The sequence below is a fragment of the Haliotis rufescens genome, unplaced genomic scaffold (assembly GCF_023055435.1).
Source record: "Haliotis rufescens isolate VD_foot unplaced genomic scaffold, xgHalRufe1.0.p SCAF_10, whole genome shotgun sequence".
In the NCBI taxonomy this organism is placed as follows: Eukaryota; Metazoa; Mollusca; class Gastropoda; order Lepetellida; family Haliotidae; genus Haliotis; species Haliotis rufescens.
Window position 1 is genome coordinate 22,665,290 of NW_025963780.1, and position 17,708 is coordinate 22,682,997.

The 17,708-nt window shown below is 40.5% G+C and overlaps 1 protein-coding gene across 1 annotated transcript in view; it reads left to right on the forward strand.

Moving 5' to 3' along the window:
* The first annotated feature begins 517 nt into the window (after positions 1-517).
* Positions 518-17,708, forward strand: part of LOC124130841 (zinc finger protein 91-like) — a 35,690-nt gene continuing 18,499 nt past the window's right edge. Inside the window, exons 1-3 of the mRNA XM_046493858.2 lie at positions 518-663; positions 6,052-7,161; positions 8,815-9,910. Of these exons, the coding sequence (XP_046349814.2) occupies positions 6,054-7,161; positions 8,815-9,910 (2,204 nt within the window). The 5' untranslated portion in view covers positions 518-663; positions 6,052-6,053. The remainder of the gene's footprint in view (positions 664-6,051; positions 7,162-8,814; positions 9,911-17,708) is intronic.

The window sequence follows — 17,708 nt, forward strand, 5'->3', positions numbered from 1 at the left end:
AGTTAAAATGCCCGTAAAATGAAGTTACATGTAAAATATTTGAACTTCAAATTGTTCTCTGAAGGAACATAAAGGTGTATTTTATATGAATGCAAATATATCTTCGGATCATAGGTTTTCGCACGGCCACGTTTATCGCGATTACTCGCGCTATAACGGGGGATGTAGCATCACACAAATATTGTAAATACTCAGATGACGGCTTGTGTTTTTAGAGAAAGTTGTCTTTAATAAGTGAATGAGATGTTTTACAGTTATTCAGGTGATTAGAGTGAAAGCTACGAATGTTTCTTAAGTGTCCGAAGACCCATAACAAGGGCATATATTTACAAATCCTATATTCTAGATATAATTGGAGGTTGTTGAAAATATTCCTAAATACGTTTGTATGACTATCACATATATATTAACTTCGCGTACATAAAGAACAAGATCAGAGTGAAGGATTCGTGTGAATCCTCAACGCGGCCATTAGTGGTATTCCAAAGAAAAATAGGCTTACCTCCCTTAGAAAAAATATTCAGATGGATGGACTGACGTTCAGAATCATATTCAACAGGTCTGTGTCGATTATTGGAGGAATTCTATTGGCTCACCACATTCCCCCTTCCAGGGTAGAATGGTAAAAGTGTCATTTTATATTAATCTAACAACAATCAAATGGTAATTACAGTGAAGTAAATAACGCAGTACCTTTTCTCCTCTCTGGTTCGGCGCACTGTAGGAGCATGCCGACCTAAATTTTAATGCCAAGCGAAGTTGCACATGCGTATTAGACACCACTGTACCTGTTGGCTTTTTGTAACGTGTTCTGCGCCACAGAGTTAAGAAACCAGTTAAGTAAATGTCATGCGTGACCAAATAATTTCAACGCTTTGTTTAGTTGCTGACACAAGACGACTGTTGTTAGACTTATTAACTGCCACGCCCACTCCTATTCCATTTGATATCTGTGCAAGGTAACTTAGGCTTCTGGGCCACAGGTAGGCATCACTACATGCATGTGCACGACTCAACCCAAGCAGTTGTGATGCACACAAAACATCAGTCCTTGATGCACATGTTGTTTATCCACATGCAGTGTAATGTGTAATGGTTTAAACTCTGACGCCGCGATTCGTTGTGCAGAGTTGCGTCCCTTGGGCACGGCAGAAATCTATGATTGTGGTTTCGAATCCTGGTTCGCCCGATTCTGTTTCTAAGTTTGTCAGCACCATACCCGTGCTCGTGGGTTTCACCGAAGTGGTAACCGTCTAAGACCTGCATCACTCTGGGCTTTCCTCCGAGATTAAGCTGACACGCCGTGATATAACTGGAATAATGTTAAAAGCGCCGTTAAACCCAACTCACTCACTCACTCACTTTAAACTCTGAAATGTGTTTACATTTAAAAAACACTTTCATTCACATAGTATGATACAATACATGCCTCAAATAATCTTCACTTTATTGTTGACATTCACTAATTCAACTGAATAATTGAATCACAAGAATTTGTAACTTTACTGTTCACCGACCAGTTACCACCATTTTTGTCATGTTATTCGGACATATCCCGTGTTCTGTTGACTGTACTAATAACTTTAACTTTTGTGAAACTATGAGCAAGAGTGCTTATTTCTGTCCAGGAAATAAGATTCAGTTCATTTCTGTTATAATGATATGATAGGGAAACAAAACAGTGGAAATAGAACTTTCCAGTGGACTTACTGTACCAGTTATCGCCATCGTCTTTACAGCACGTGCCCCATGATCACGAGCACCGCTTCAGTTATACAAATTACATGTATTTTTTATTAAAATGACTAAGAAATGCTATTATCAATTTATCGTCTGCAAACTGACAAAAAAATATTCCCCAAATTCGATCTACACATGCTTATCCCTAACACTATGTACTATGGATTTCATGATATATACAGGTTATGCAGTTTTGGAAATATAACTCTAATAGGCTTCAGAATTGTATTTTCGGGATAGCAACAAATGACTCAATCTCATTAAAATCAGATCTTTGTTCTCGCTATCGCTAAACAAAGATCTGAGGACATACCATTTAGGGTCATGTCAGAACGACCTTTCATCCAACCAATCAGAGCGTCGCTTACTAGATCATGAAAGTGACAGTCGTAATGTGTTTTCTAATTTATGCAAACACAAAATATTTAACACAGGGTATTAACAACGCGTTGGTCTGACATTGATTAATGAACAATTTGCATACTCGTATATGCAAGAGGCCTACGTATGGTTCTCAGTAGGAAGTGACAACTTGGAGACGATGACTTGCGGTATATACAGTTTTACTTCATACATGTAGATATATACATACAAAAGACACTTTGTGCCAGGTCAGCACATAGTGGTTGTGGTTGTTGTCTTGGTGTCTGGAGCACCCAGCCAAACCTAGCTAGGCTAAGGGTAAGACCTTTCTTTCTCTCCTCACTGGACTAAGGCTTATATAGCCAAGGTCACCTGACATTTAGTAAGTAATAAATATAAATGTAAACAGTAAATCATCAGTGACATACTTGCACATCTCGTTCTGGATGACAGGCGGTCGATGTACACAAAAATGGGGATTAACAAATAGGATTAGCATCTTATAAATAACAGCAATTAAGTGTTTCAAGGCATAAAGATGTCATGGCTCCAGGGTAATGAGCTTTTGCAATTAAATGTTCTTCAGACAATGGGTGTCGTAAATCAGTTGCTATGACAGTATTCCAAACAACAGTTACAGATTTTATGATTATATCCATACAATCTAGGCCATCTATAAGCCATTTAAGAGTGTTCTTCTGATCAGTTTTAATTTTTTAATCGAGAATACGTCAAAATATGTTTCGAAGCTTAGTCGCCAGTTTGAAACTAGTGTCGTAATGCTCGAGAAAGCTGCCATCTGATTGGCTAATGTTGATTTCTTGTCAGTCATTTCATTGGTCGGTCAAAATTTGCGAAAGGTCATTCTGACGTGACCTGTAATGAGATGTCCTCAGATCTTTGTTTAGTGGTAGTGAAAACTAAGATTTGATTTTAATGAGATTGCAAATAACTGAAAGTTCATTGTCATGTTGTTTGATTTATATTTTCGCGTGAATTAGACACGTGACCGCCCATGTGCCTTTTCTTAAGTTGTATTTGAGCAAGGTGATAATGGTGGGATTTTTTTCAAATATTTCCTCACAAGAGCCTGTTTTGTTAATCATTTTTGGATAAATAGTTCTCTTTTCTAATGAAAACAAGCAATAGTAAAATGGAGATGCGATCATGTGTGCGTTTTAACAGGGAGTTAGGCGATAATTGCTCCTTGGCGATAACTGGTCGCTAGCCAGTACACATATATAAAGATTAATTTATGTATTAACCATGTGAAGGAGGGTACATAAGTTGTAACTAATAATATTTTTATTTGTGTATAGCCAGAAACCATAAGTCATACACAAGTCATAAAATAAGTCTCTGGTATAGCTGATATTTCATGTGGGTTTTTGCATTAGAGATGCAGTGTGACGCATGTTTGTGCATTGCGTCCCTGTTTGGTTGTCAAGGTAGGCCCCTAGTAACCTATGCTTGTCATAAGAGGCGATTACGGTAAATGGATCGGGCAGTCAGGCTCAGTGACTTGGCTGATTGTATGTCATCGTACTCTACTGACATTGATACATTTCTCATAAAACAACCACTGCGTTAGGCCCGTTGTCTGACCCAAGTCATGGTATTGTCATAGCAACCGATTTGGGACAACCATTGTCTGAATGAACATTTACTTTCAAATATAGGAAAGTCTCGCCCTCAGCCTAGCTAAGGTTAGGCTAGGTGCTCAGGGGCACCAACAAAACAACCACTACCACTTTGTGCTGACCTGGCACATAGTGCTTCTTGTATATATCTACTTGTGTAAGTAACATTTGTACCCACATGCTACCTGACTTGCCACTTCCTATCTACAATCATACACAGACCCCTGCATATAGGAATGTGCAAATTATCAAATTACTAACATTACATGTGTCTTATGCATCCAGCCAATGAGTTGTTAATATTGTTGACTGCATAATTAAACAACAAACAAATTCTACATAACATAATACAACATTTTAATATGTAACAATATTTATTTACAAATAGGTGTTAAGAAGTGTTGTAATTCTTTCTCATCAATGTCAATATTTCATATGTCCACAACATATCCCAGCTCCCAATCAGTAGATACTCTCTTCCCTGGATGCCATATACCCTAATCAGTAGATACTATCCTCACTGAATGCCATGTACCCTAATCAGTAGATACTCTCTTCACTGAATGCCACATCCCCCAATTAGTAGATACTCTCTTCCATGGATGCCATATACCCTAATCAGTAGATACTATCTTCAGTGGATGCCATATCCCCCAATTAGTAGATACGTTCTTCCATGGATGCCATATACCCTAATCAGTAGATACTATCTTCACTTGATGCCATATACCCTAATCAGTAGATATCCTCATCCATGGATGCCATATCCCCCAGTCAGTTGATACTCTCTCCACTGAATGCCATATCCCCCAATTAGTAGATACTCTCTTCCATGGATGCCATATACCCTAATCAGTAGATACTATCTTCACTGGATGCAATATCCCCCAATCAGTAGATATCCTCTTCACTGGAAGCCATGTACCCTAATCAGTAGATACTATCTTCACTTGATGCCATATCCCCCAATCAGTAGATATCCTCTTCCATGGATGCCATATACCCTAATCAGTAGATACTCTCTTCACTGAATGCTATATCCCCCAATTAGTAGATACGTTCTTCCATGGATGCCATATACCCTAATCAGTAGATACTATCTTCACTGGATGCCATATCCCCCAATCAGTAGATATCCTCTTCCATGGATGCCATATACCCTAATCAGTAGTTATCCTCTTCCATGGATACCATATACCCCCAGTCAGTTGATACTCTTTTCACTGGATGCCATATACCCTAATCAGTAGATACTCTCTTCACTGAATGCCATATCCCCCAATTAGTAGATACGTTCTTCCATGGATGCCATATACCCTAATCAGTAGATAGTCTCTTCACTGGATGCCATATCCCCCAATCAGTAGATATCCTCTTCCCTGGATGCCATATACCCTAATCACTAGATAGTCTCTTCAATGGATGCCATATCCCCCAATTAGTAGATACGTTCTTCCATGGATGCCATATACCCTAATCAGTAGATAGTCTCTTCACTGAATGCCATATCCCCCAATTAGTAGATACATTCTTCCATGGATGCCATATACCCTAATCAGTAGATAGTCTCTTCACTGGATGCCATATACCCTAATCAGTAGATACTCTCTTCACTGAATGCCATATACCCTAATCAGTAGATACTCTCTTCACTGGATGCCATATACCCTAATCAGTAGATACTCTCTTCACTTGATGCCATTTACCCCAATCAGTAGATATTCTCTTCACTGGATGCCATTTCCTCCAATCAGTAGATACTCTCTTCACTGGATGCCATTTACCCCAATCAGTAGATATTCTCTTCACTGGATGCCATTTCCGCCAATCAGTAGATACTCTCTTCACTGGATGCCATTTACCCCAATCAGTAGATACGCCAATCAGTAGATACGTTCTTCACTGGATGCCATGTACTCCAATCAGTAGATTCCTGGAAGACATAATATCTTTTTTCCAATCATTATTTTTTTAAATTTTGTTCTTTTTATTTTTGAAGAAAATATTTGCCTATCAAAGTGCTATGTTGTTAAGCTCTCTTTTGTTTGATGTTTTAAACTGTAAACCAGATAAGATACAGAATGCTTGACATTTTTTCTTTATTGGAACTAACCCAGTCCCCATGGTTATTTCGTGTTCGAATAGGTCCCCAGCAACCTGTGCTGTTCATGAGAGGCGACCAAATGGATCAGGTCGTCAGGGTTGATTTCGTTCATCGTACCCTGATATTATGGATCGATGCTTACAATATCGATCACTAGATCATAAAATGAATAAGTGTGGACCTATTTTCTTTCTTTTGTTACAGATATGGCCACTGACCAAGCAGTGTGCTCAGAAGATGAAACGCTGCAGGAAACAGAGGATGCAGACAAGGAAACCTCCAGTGATAATAAAATACCCAATGATAAAACAAGCAGGAAGAAATTATCTATGGACAGTAGAGAGAAAATCAGGGCTCTCCTTCAAGAAGGTTTAACTCAGCGACAGATTGCCAAGCACATGAATGTTTCTTCCTCAGTGATTTGGAGGTTTGAGAAACGATTGAAAGAAACAGGCGGAGTTGAAGACAGGCACAAGGGACGTAGACCTAAAAAGATACGCGACCCTACCGAACACTGGATAGAAATTGGAGGAGAAAGGAAGTATCAGTGTACACATTGTCAAAAAACTTTCGTGCACTTTTCACAAATTCATGAACATGTAAGAGTTCACACAGGGGAAAGACCATTTAAATGTGACCAGTGTTTCAAAGGATTTGCCCAGTCAAGCGCTCTGAAACGTCATTTGATCTGCCACTCAGATGAGAGACCATTTATGTGCGATTTCTGTGCGAAGTGTTTTGCGGATCCAGCGTCCCTTCGCCTTCATGTCCGCACCCATACAGGAGAAAAGCCGTACAAGTGTAGATTCTGTGACCGACGTTGCACGACAGCTGGGAACCTCAATGCCCACATGAGGGTCCATCGAGACCAATATGACAACGAGAGCAGGACCCACATCAGGATGACAGAAGGGAATTTGACTCAAATCAAGATGGCCGAAAGAAAGGAAGTGATGTTTGATAATGAATGGGGGATGAAACAAGGGAGGGATGAAGACAGTATGGCCAACGAGGAAGATGCTGTAGGCAGTGAGGATGAAGGCATAGATGATGAGGATGAAGGCATGAATGCATGTGTAGGTAGGAAAGAAGGCGTGATTAGTGCACTGAGGGAGGAAGATGGAATGGATAGTGTAGGTAGGGAGGAAGAAGGCACAGCTGCACATGTAGGCCGGGAAGAAGGGATGCACAATAGTGGCTATGAGATGGCATCCACAGGGATCAATGAAGGTTCACAGCAGTATTTAGGCAAGGAAAGGGAGACAGTCAGTATGATGAGAGAAGATGGGTGTCCGATTAAACAAGAACCACAAGGTATGCATTGTATAATCATAAACAGACATGTGTAAGTTACCGGGTATTTGTCTAATTTGCACATCAAAAACAAATTACCTGAAATATATGAAGCGTTTGCACACTAACTGTGCCCATTATTAGATGACCAAAAAGAATTCAAACACCAGAAAATAATTAATGTACTTCACCTGTGATAGAACTTAAATGAATTTGTATGCAATGGTCGAAGAATTGTATCTGAAATTATTGTTTTATCAGGAATAATATATTCCAATCTCATGTTACTTTAGTTGCAGCTTTTACTCTATATGTATTTAAAATTATAAAAACCACAAGCGTAGCATTTTGGTACTGGTGATTGCTGTTGCAGGATATTTTTACGTATGGAACAATTTGACCAGTCACCGTAGGGACTTCCCGCGCGACAGGTATTTCGATTGCGAAAATGTTATGTTGAAATATATTAGCCAAGTTGCCACAAATATGACTTTTAACGAGTCAAAGTATGTCATTTTTAATATATGTATCCATTCTTTAGCAACTAAAGTTCGTTTCAATGCGTCAAAAGCGATAATCTGACTGGTTGCTGTATCTCTTCACACACGATTTCACCTAACTTAATGAAAACAATATTAAATGAAGGTTTGAATAAAATTAATAAAATATATTACAAACACATGTCCAGATATACAATGAACACGTTGTAATAGGAAGATGGTATAATGATGGTATTGAATTGCGTACTTCAGTTCGGTTTTGCTGACTGGTATTTCCGGTGTTATTTGCTTGCGATGATCAGCTGATAATGTTTTTTGAGATGGGGAAAAACATCTATCAGTGTAAAACCTGAGCTTATCAGAAATGTAAGTACGTTTTGGGGAGCCATGCATTACTGCGCGCTATAACTAAGTTAGCGGTTTATTGAAAGGCACAATAGCGAGGAAAAGCTGTACTTGAGATTTGCGTTCCGTATCGTGGCATATCGATAAATGGGCCCACGTTTATCGTATATCGTACCATGGGTCAAGTTTCGCGATGCATCGGAATATCGGTGTATCGTTTCACCCTTATTAAATTGTACTCATCCTGGTCGTAAGTTGAACTGGAACCCGATGGGATAGTTTAAAACTTAACTACCAGATGCCCCTGGATGAATACAGTCAAGTTTCGTTAATCCGACACTCGTTAATCCGACAATCGGCTTTATTCGACACTAATGATGGGAACCAATCAGCGCTATTTAGACCCGTTAATCGGACAGTCTTGCACTCCGACTCCGACACAGCTAATTTGCAACAAATTACCAAAATCACTCATCAATCAGTCTTGTTAATCCGACACAGTGATCAGCGTACTCTGTGGTCATCTGCCCGCGAGTACACAGCCTGTGTTTTGATGTGAGACGAGTCGGCTGGTTGCTGCATATTACAAAGCTGCAGAGTATAAACTTTGCTTAACAATAAACAAGTAATGCTTTAGATAAAGAAAACAGGATTAATCACATGCTTAGATTACCTCAATCTCATTAAAATCAGATACAGGTTCTCCATATCGCATACTATCGATATACTCGTTAATCCGACATAATCATATGCAACCAGCCATGTCAGATTAACGGGAGTTGACTGTATATTGGACTTGAAAATGCTTTGCTATTCCTGTCTGTTTCAGAGATGAGCACAGACCATTCAATGTCTGAAGACGAAGGCCATGAAGTCCTCCTGAAGGAACCAGAGGTAACATTCTCTGTGCTACCAGAACCATCGAAAACACCAGGCGTCAAAGCAAGCAGGAGAAGACTCTCCATGGATGACAGAGAAAAGGTCCGCGCTCTCCTACAGAATGGTACATCCCGACAACAGATTTCTCGGATCATGGATGTATCCTTCTCAGTCATCTGGAGGTTTGAGAAACGGTTGCGAGATACAGGCAGTGTGAAGGACCGCCACAAGGGAGGGCGACCTAAAGCTGTTTATGAACCATCCGAGCATTGGACGGAAATCGAGGGAGAACGCAAGTTTCAATGTAATCACTGTCGAAAAACATTTGTTCACTTTGCGCAAATTCATGAACATATTCGAGTACACACAGGGGAAAGGCCATTTAAATGTGACCAGTGTTTTAAAGAGTTCGCCCAGTCAAGCTCTCTGAAACGTCACTTGATCTGCCATTCAGATGAGAGACCTTTTATGTGCGATTTCTGTGCGAAGTGTTTTGCAGATCCAGCATCCCTTCGTCTTCATGTCCGCACCCATACAGGAGAAAAGCCATATAAGTGTAGATTCTGTGATCGTCGTTGCACGACAGCTGGAAATCTTAATGCACATACGAGGGTACATCGAGATCAAATCAACGAGGAGAACATGGCTCGGATGATTATGGCTCAGATGATGATGACAGAGGAGAGCGTTGCCAAGATGGATGAAGTGAAGGCTTCAGCAGCTGATGATGATGAAGTCAAACAGGAAGATGGAAAGGAAGAGGGAAGGAAGGAAGTTGATCTTGTAAGTGAGGACGAAAATAGATGCCCGGAGGAAGGAGGAAGAGGTACTGCAGACGAAAGCATGGGCAAGGAAGAACATGTTGGCAAGGGAGAGAGTTTTTGTAATGAGACAGGAAGTGAGAGTTGTGAAAGTGACATTGAAGTCGAAGACAGAACCCAGTCAAGGGTGAAAGGTCAAGGAATCGATGGCGAGGCCTCAGTCGTCGAGATAAAGCAGGAACCCCCTGATTCAGAGTGTGTGACCGAGCAGTATTCGCATGATCAGTAACAGACACACAGATAAAAATGAACATTATTTATTATTTGTGCTGTGCACAAGCTTATAAGTTAGCACCTGCTATAGTCAGAACCACAATTCTAAACAGTTTAGCCAGTGTTAGAATTATATTTTTAGATCATCTGGCCTGCAAGGCCATCTGAGCTTATGTTGTTGCAAGTCATCCGTTTTGTGTGGATGTTTGTTCCTCTAAGGGAGGGGAGAATCAAGTTTGTTCAAAGCATCAAAATTGGGATTTCAGTATGGTCACCAGGTAGCCATCCTTGACTTGAAACAAGCAAATTTAAAATTCCTTTTCTTAATAACTTAAAAAGCAAGAGGCGTGAAACTCAGAGTCAGATTTTGCTGCCAGTGGCAATACAACGAAAGTCATGAGTTTGTCAGCGTCTCATCAGAAACCACTGGACCAATGAAGCTGAAACTTCACATACGTGTTTCCACCAATGATTACAGCCCAGTTTGTTTATATAGTATTTATGTGACGAGAAAGAAATCAATATTGTATTCAAGAAAAGCACGAGTATTTTGGACTGAAATGTCATGTAATCTGCGATAAATTCATTAGTTGATACGCGATATTCTCTCATCGGTTTTGCAAAAACATGAATGAAAATTATTTCTTACGGTGAACAACTTTCCTTTAACTTGTTGGATGGCTGCCAGTCATCATTTCCGCAAAGATAAATCGACCGGAACAACGATGAAAACTGTTAGATTTAATGCATCGGAAACGCATTCGAGGACACAGCAATGCTCCGATGCCATTTTGACAGCTTGCGGGTATAGCCTCGTTTTGGAGTTTAACCTCGTGGTCACGCATAAATAATGAGTCGGCTATTACACCCCAGTTTGTTCAAGAGGTACAGCAGGTCATTGCTCAATCATTCAGTATATGCATCGTTAGTAGTGGGGTTTAACATGTATATTGCAGGGTCTTTTTTAACACTATATTCAATTTTGAGCTTGATTTGACCTTTGCACTGAAACTTATAATGGCCTTCACTCAGTAATTTTGTTTTAATATCTATTGATATTTGGTATATGTGTAGTTGGTAGTGGGGCTGACGATATATCTTTCATTTTTAGCAATAGTTTGAAATTCTACCTTCGAACTTTGGAAGATGCTCTTTAATCCTCTGAAAGGGCATTTCCTCACACTGTAAACATCATCTCCTCAGAAGCCACTGGACCAGTGAAGCGGAATCTTCCTATGCTGGTTCCCACCAATAATGACAACACAATTTTTATCTTGAGGTTTGAATAAAATTTTCAATATGGCCACCACGGCCGCTACATTGAAAAACACTTATTATGGCCACTGCTTTTCCATTTCTGCTCAAGATGTACTGTAATGCTTTTAAATTCCCTCAAAATGCTTCTGCTTTTTGCTTCTGGAAACATCTCTTAGATTGTCAGACTGAGGAAGCAGCACCTTAGCATGTATGGTTCACCTAATAATGACATCATATTTTGTTAAAATCATTGGGATTTTACTGTTTTTGTGAATTAATTGTATGACATTAGAAAAGATTCTCTTTAGAAGGTACAGGCTCACACAAGAGTTGTAACTTTGTATGACCTTAACCACGGACGTACATCTATATACGTCTTTGCCTAAACTCAATTGTTGTGTATTGCAACAGTGTTGTACAGTAGTACATATTTACGTACCACTGCTTGTTATATGTTTGTTCTCAGCAACTTTTTCATATTAAATATTTGGCACGGGTGGCCCAGTCATCTGAGGCGCTGTGATTCGCTGTGCAGAGTTGCGTCCCTTAGGCACACTAGAAACCTATGATTGTAGGTTCGAATCCTGGTCCCCCGATTATGTTTCTAGGTTTGTCAGCACCATACCCGTGTTTGTGGGTTTCACCGAAGTGGTAAACGTCGAAACCTGCATCACTTCGGGCTTTCCATCCACATTAAGCTGACACGCTGCGATATAACTGGAATACTGTTAAAAGCAGCGTTAAACCCAACTCACTCACGCAAATGAAACAAAGATATCCTGGTGAGCTACAGTGACGTGGCAATCACAAGTTAGGTGTGCCCTTTGAAATTTACATGTGCCTAACTTAATTCAATATTTGGGGTTCTAGCTTGAAGACTTGTCACACGCAGCTCCAGCACTTGCTTGCTCATTTCACTAATTTAGTAGGGACGGTCGGGTAGCCTAGTGGTTAAAGTGTTCGCTCGTCATGCCGGACCCGGGTTCGATTCCCGACATGGATACAATGTGTGAAGCCCATTTCTGGTGTCCCCCGCCGTGATATTGCTGGAATATTGCTAAAAGCGGCGTAAAACCATACTCACTCACTCACTAATTTAGTTTTTTTCTGTCATATCAAGTTTTTTTTCAAAATTATTTGAAAACTGGTTAGTTGTTGGGCAAAACAATGATAAACCAATCATAAAGACTTCAAGAACTGACCTCAACTTTTGATATGGTCACCATGGCGACATTGTAACATGCAGAAGCTAATATCATACAATGGAACCTTGCTAGACTACCTGTATTATTATGTATTGACACATATGCTGAAGGTGGTTAATTGGAATAAATGTATATCAGTACATGATAAAACAAATTTCTTGTGTATTTTCATCTTTGAGAACACATTTGGTCTGCAGGAGGCAATGCAAGATTTAGAGAATAAGTTTCAAGCTTCAAGAAATTACCACAAAATATATGAATAATCTTATTATTGGCAAGAGATGTTTAACATTGATCATTTGATATCTGGTAGTTCAGGTTGCAAGCAATCTCATTACCGCGAGAACTAAGATCTGATTTTAATGAGATTGGGTTGCAAGTAGGTTGTAAATTTATTACCCATAGTCTTAGGGCTGGGACGAGTCCAAATTTACTACCCGGGTACCCGCTGTTGGTCTCAAGAGATAGGTCCAATTGTCCGCAATGGAATAGTTTGGCTGTAGCCCTGGCAAAATGTAGTTAGATACACGTATAAAACGATCTAGTTATACATACACTGAAGTTGACTGAAGTTTTATCTTTATGCAAACATATGAAGTCAGGAGGAATGCAAGCATAAGTCACTTATAGTGTAAACATATAGTTCTAGATAATTTTTGGCATTAAACAATATATCACGTGATTAACCACGGGTCCGGATAGTCCTGTGGGTACCCGGTTCCTACTCAGTACCCACCCGACCCGAGTACCCGAGTTATAGTAGTAAGAAATGGGGAAAAGCCCGGAAAACTATGGCTTTGTGAAATGATGAGGTCAGCATTCAGGTTTTTGTAAAACGTTTTATCCTTGTTTGTTTCCTAGACATGCTCTGACCTCTACAGACATGACACTCAATATTAAAGATTAAATACAAATCCTACCATGTCACAATCATATCTACACCGCCTCCATGGTCTAGTGGTAGAGCGTCCACTGGAGAGCGGAAGGTCCGGGGTTCGATCCCATACCAAAAGACGTTAAAAGATGGTACTTGTTGTTACCCTGTCTGGCGCTCGGCATTAAGTGGGGCTAAAACAAGGACTGACTGAAAGATAAGATGCCACATCAAGCGTCCATCTTGTGAGCATGGAACCCACTGACAAAGCTGGCCCCAGGAAACTATTCATGACCAACTCGTCCCTTTCTGGGACAAGCCGAATGTAAAGGTTACGGAAATATGCCAGTGGTGACGAATGCCCAGGAGACATTATGGCTCTCACAGTTGACTGGGGTTGCGTGTAGTCCTCCTTCAGATCAACCTCCACAGAGTGGGAGTCAGTGTTTGTTTGTTGATTAACGCCACACTCAGCAATATTCCAGCTGTATGCAGCGATCTGTCAATAATCAAGTCTGGACCACCCATTCCAGTGATTGATATCATGAGCATCGATCTAGGCAATTGGGATACGATGACATGCATCAACCAAGTCAGCGACCCTGACCACCCGATCCTGTTAGTCACCTCTTACAAGCATTGTCGCCTTTTACAGTAAGCATGGGTAGCTGAAGACCATTCTTCCCTGGATCTTCACGGGTCATTGGCGTGGATGGAGTCAGTGATGGAGAGGGACACAGAGGTGCACACAGGGTGGAGTGTGAGGGACGGGCAGTTGGGGCAGGGGTTCAGAGATTTCATGTGCCTCCCAGTAGAACGTGAATCGGAATGTCAGGAGTCATACATAAATAGTGATGAAGATGATGAATCTCATGGAATGTACGGTACTGATGTTAGTTAATCAAGAAGGTGATGCAGGCTAACGTTTATCAAAAAGGCAGTGGCAGTGAGATAAAGTGGACTGTCCGGTGCATGACAGGTTGATGTAGGCAGTGCATGTACTTACTATACGTGTACTTTCTGCAATAGCATTATTACCATTTTGACAAGTATGTGAAACTAAATGTGGAAAAAAGAAAGAAATTAGAATGGTATACTTCATTTTGACATTGACATTGTTCTCTAAACCTATATTTTGTTACGTGTCGATTCCTAAAAGGAAACAATAGGTTAACCCAGAAATCTGTTCTTAAAAAAATTAGTGTGAAACCAACAAACAACCAGCAAGTGGTAAACAATCAACAGTGTATTACAGAATTAACTAGGTTTATAAATCAGTGCAAATTACTGCACAGCAATTACAATGGCAGTACATAATAGAGTGGTAGTACAATATTCAGTGACAGTATATAATATGATGGCAGTGGTCAATATCAAATACAAAAATACAGTGGTGATAGCAAAAGTCAGTGATAATAATATATTCACAGCTACAGTGGTCAGGCTTCCGAGAAAGGCCAAGGCAGGGAAACAGGGGTGATGAGTGATCATCACACGAAAGCTGGTCTTGATGTAATGAAATGTGTGAGAGAGATTGTCCTCTTATATACAGTCTTACCAGCTACTGGAAATTTCCACACAATGCCGTCACAACACATTGCATCTAAATAAAGTAACTTCCTCAAAACTGCATAAACTGTACTACATTCCTAACAACTTATCACTGTCCAAATACAATGCAATGAGCTTCTACGGAATCTGAACAGAAACAATGTAATACAGTTACAATCATTGTTTAACAATAAAATACACTGTAATATAACAAGTTAAACTTTAGCTAATACTTAATGTGCCAAACCCACTTCCTAAAGCAATCTCAAAACACTACATTATTACCCTGGTCAAAATATCAGTGTCAAATAGATTTTTCATTCTCAGCTCCCTGTGGAGTATACAACCCAAGCTGCGCTAGAAAATTAACAGTCCATCTCATTTACCGGGTACCCATTCACTGCTAGCACTAGCACTTGACTATAAGAAAATATTTGGTGTGAAGCTGCCGAAGACGTCCCCCAACTAACTGCTCTCCAACTACTTCATCTGATTTGTGACCTGTGCCCTTTACACGGGTCCAAGTGTCGCCATTTATTTTACAACAAGCGTAAGAAGTGATTCAGCATCATTGGCATTGTATTTGGTGAACTACAAATTGTTCAGAAAAACAAAGGATATTCTTTGTAATTTATGTTCTGTGAAAATATATACATACATTTTTATCTCACTTGGTAATGATAGAAAATGACCACTATGACATATTCATAGCCAGTTAACTCTCTTGCCTTGGGAGACCCGTGAAGATCCGGGGAAGAATAGATCTTCAGCAACCTATGCTTGCCGTGAAAGGCGACTATGCTTGTCGTAAAGGCGACTAACGGGATCGGGTGGTCAGGCTCGCTGACTTGGTTGATGCATGTCATCGATCCCAATTGCGTGGATAGATGCTCATGATATTAAGCACTGGATTTCTGGTCCAGACTCGATTATTTACAGACCGCCGTCATATAGCTGGAATATTGCTGAGAGCGGCGTTAAACAACAAACAAACAAACTCTTGCCTCGGGAAGATGTATCAAAGAAGTTGACATCCAAACAACAAACAAACAAACAAACATCCATGAACTCTCTTCCGAAAAAGAAAAAAGTCGGGACGTTTGAAATAGTTCGTTATAACCGTTAGTATGTTATATTCTTGTTTGTTTGGGTTTGGGTTTTTTCAAAACAACGTTCTACTGTAGATCAAGGACTTCCTGATTTAGGCAAAATAAAAACACACCAAGAAACCCACTAAAATGTTAACACTGAACAGAAATATTCTAAGAATATGTATTATTTGGCGACTCACGTGTCAGTTTATTTTTTCCCATCCCTTCCTGTTATATTTTTCAGTTGTCGACGGTAAAACTGGATAACCAACAACTATTCTAACAAGAAAATAGTGATGCGGTGCATCAAAACCAATCTCATTGAAATCAGATCTTAAATTTAGTTCTGGCTATCGCTAAACAAAGATCTGAGGACATCCCATTACCGGTCACGTCAGAACGACCTTTCATCCGACCAATCAAAGCGTCGCTTACCAGATCATGAAAGTGACAGTCGGAATGTGTTTTCTAACCATGCAACCTCGAAAACGTTAAAACGGGGTATTCCGAACGACAGTAACGGCCCGTACGACTGATTCTGTCAGTTATCGTCTGTCTCTCGCTTCCGTGGGATAAACAATTGAACGGAGGAGGCACAGTACGTGGGAAGTACTGCCATACAATCGCAACCATATATTAGACATTCCGGAATGTTGGTTTGTTCAGTTTTCAAAATTTTAATCGAGAACTGTGTCAACATATTTTTCAAGCGTAGTGTGAAATGGAAGTCGCCAGGTTGAAACGAGTGCCATAAAGCTCGAGAAAGCTGCTTTCCCATTGGCTGATATCGACTTCTTGTCATCCGTTTCAGTGGTCGGTCAAAGCTCGCGAAAGATTTACTTGTTTGTTTGTTTGTTTGTCTGCTGTTTTACGCCGCACTCAGCAATATTCCAGCTATATGACGGTTGTTGGAAATAATCAAGTCTGGACCAGACAATCCAGTGACTGACATCATGGGCATCGACCTACGCAATTTGGATATGATGGGATGCATCAACCAAGTGACCAACTCTGACCACCCGATCCCGTTCGTCGCTCCTGACGACAAGCGTGGGTTGTATATAGCTTAGTGCGGCGATTCAACAATGCTGAATGTCACAACAGGTCATTACGACCAGATTATCAAGTACATTGCCCTACAATTAAACGCCGGGTTTCCAGACTTGGATGAGCCGGGGACATAGCTGGGAATATGCTGTAGACCCGGCGTTAATTCCTTAATCACACAATGTGCAAATGAAAACAAGCAAACAAACCTACTTAACAAGCCGGTCATTAAGCTTTTACTGCACGTGCATGTGGTGGGAATGGATGGACCGGCCCCTTTGACAGCATTTTCTAGACCAATGAACAAAGGGAGACCACTCTTGTCACACTATTTTCGCGGGTGTATGAGTGGAGATTTCCTAGAGAATTTCGCTGGCTGTCCTTCCGCAACAATATGTGCAGCAGTCCCGGTAATCGTAAACGCACATCACGTGCGACACACCAGCAAATAGTTCCCATTTAACATGAACGGTCTCTACCAGCAATTGAATAGCCAGTTAGCCAGTTCATACTCGGGCTCAAAACACTGAAACTGCACTTCTTTTTATCACCGACGGAAACCATGACAACGGCCGCCACACCAGCATCTTCTTCGTTTTGTTGAGTCGTTTGCTATTGCGCCGAAAGTGAAGTCTTTAAATTTCCCGAGTGTCCATGGAATGTCTCCACTGAATGTGGCAACAAATGGCTCCGTCCTCAGGTGCTGGCATCTTCCTGTATTTCGCCATCATGTAAGTTGCATATAAACCCGACATTGAACTGCCAGTCATACCCCAGACCCTAAC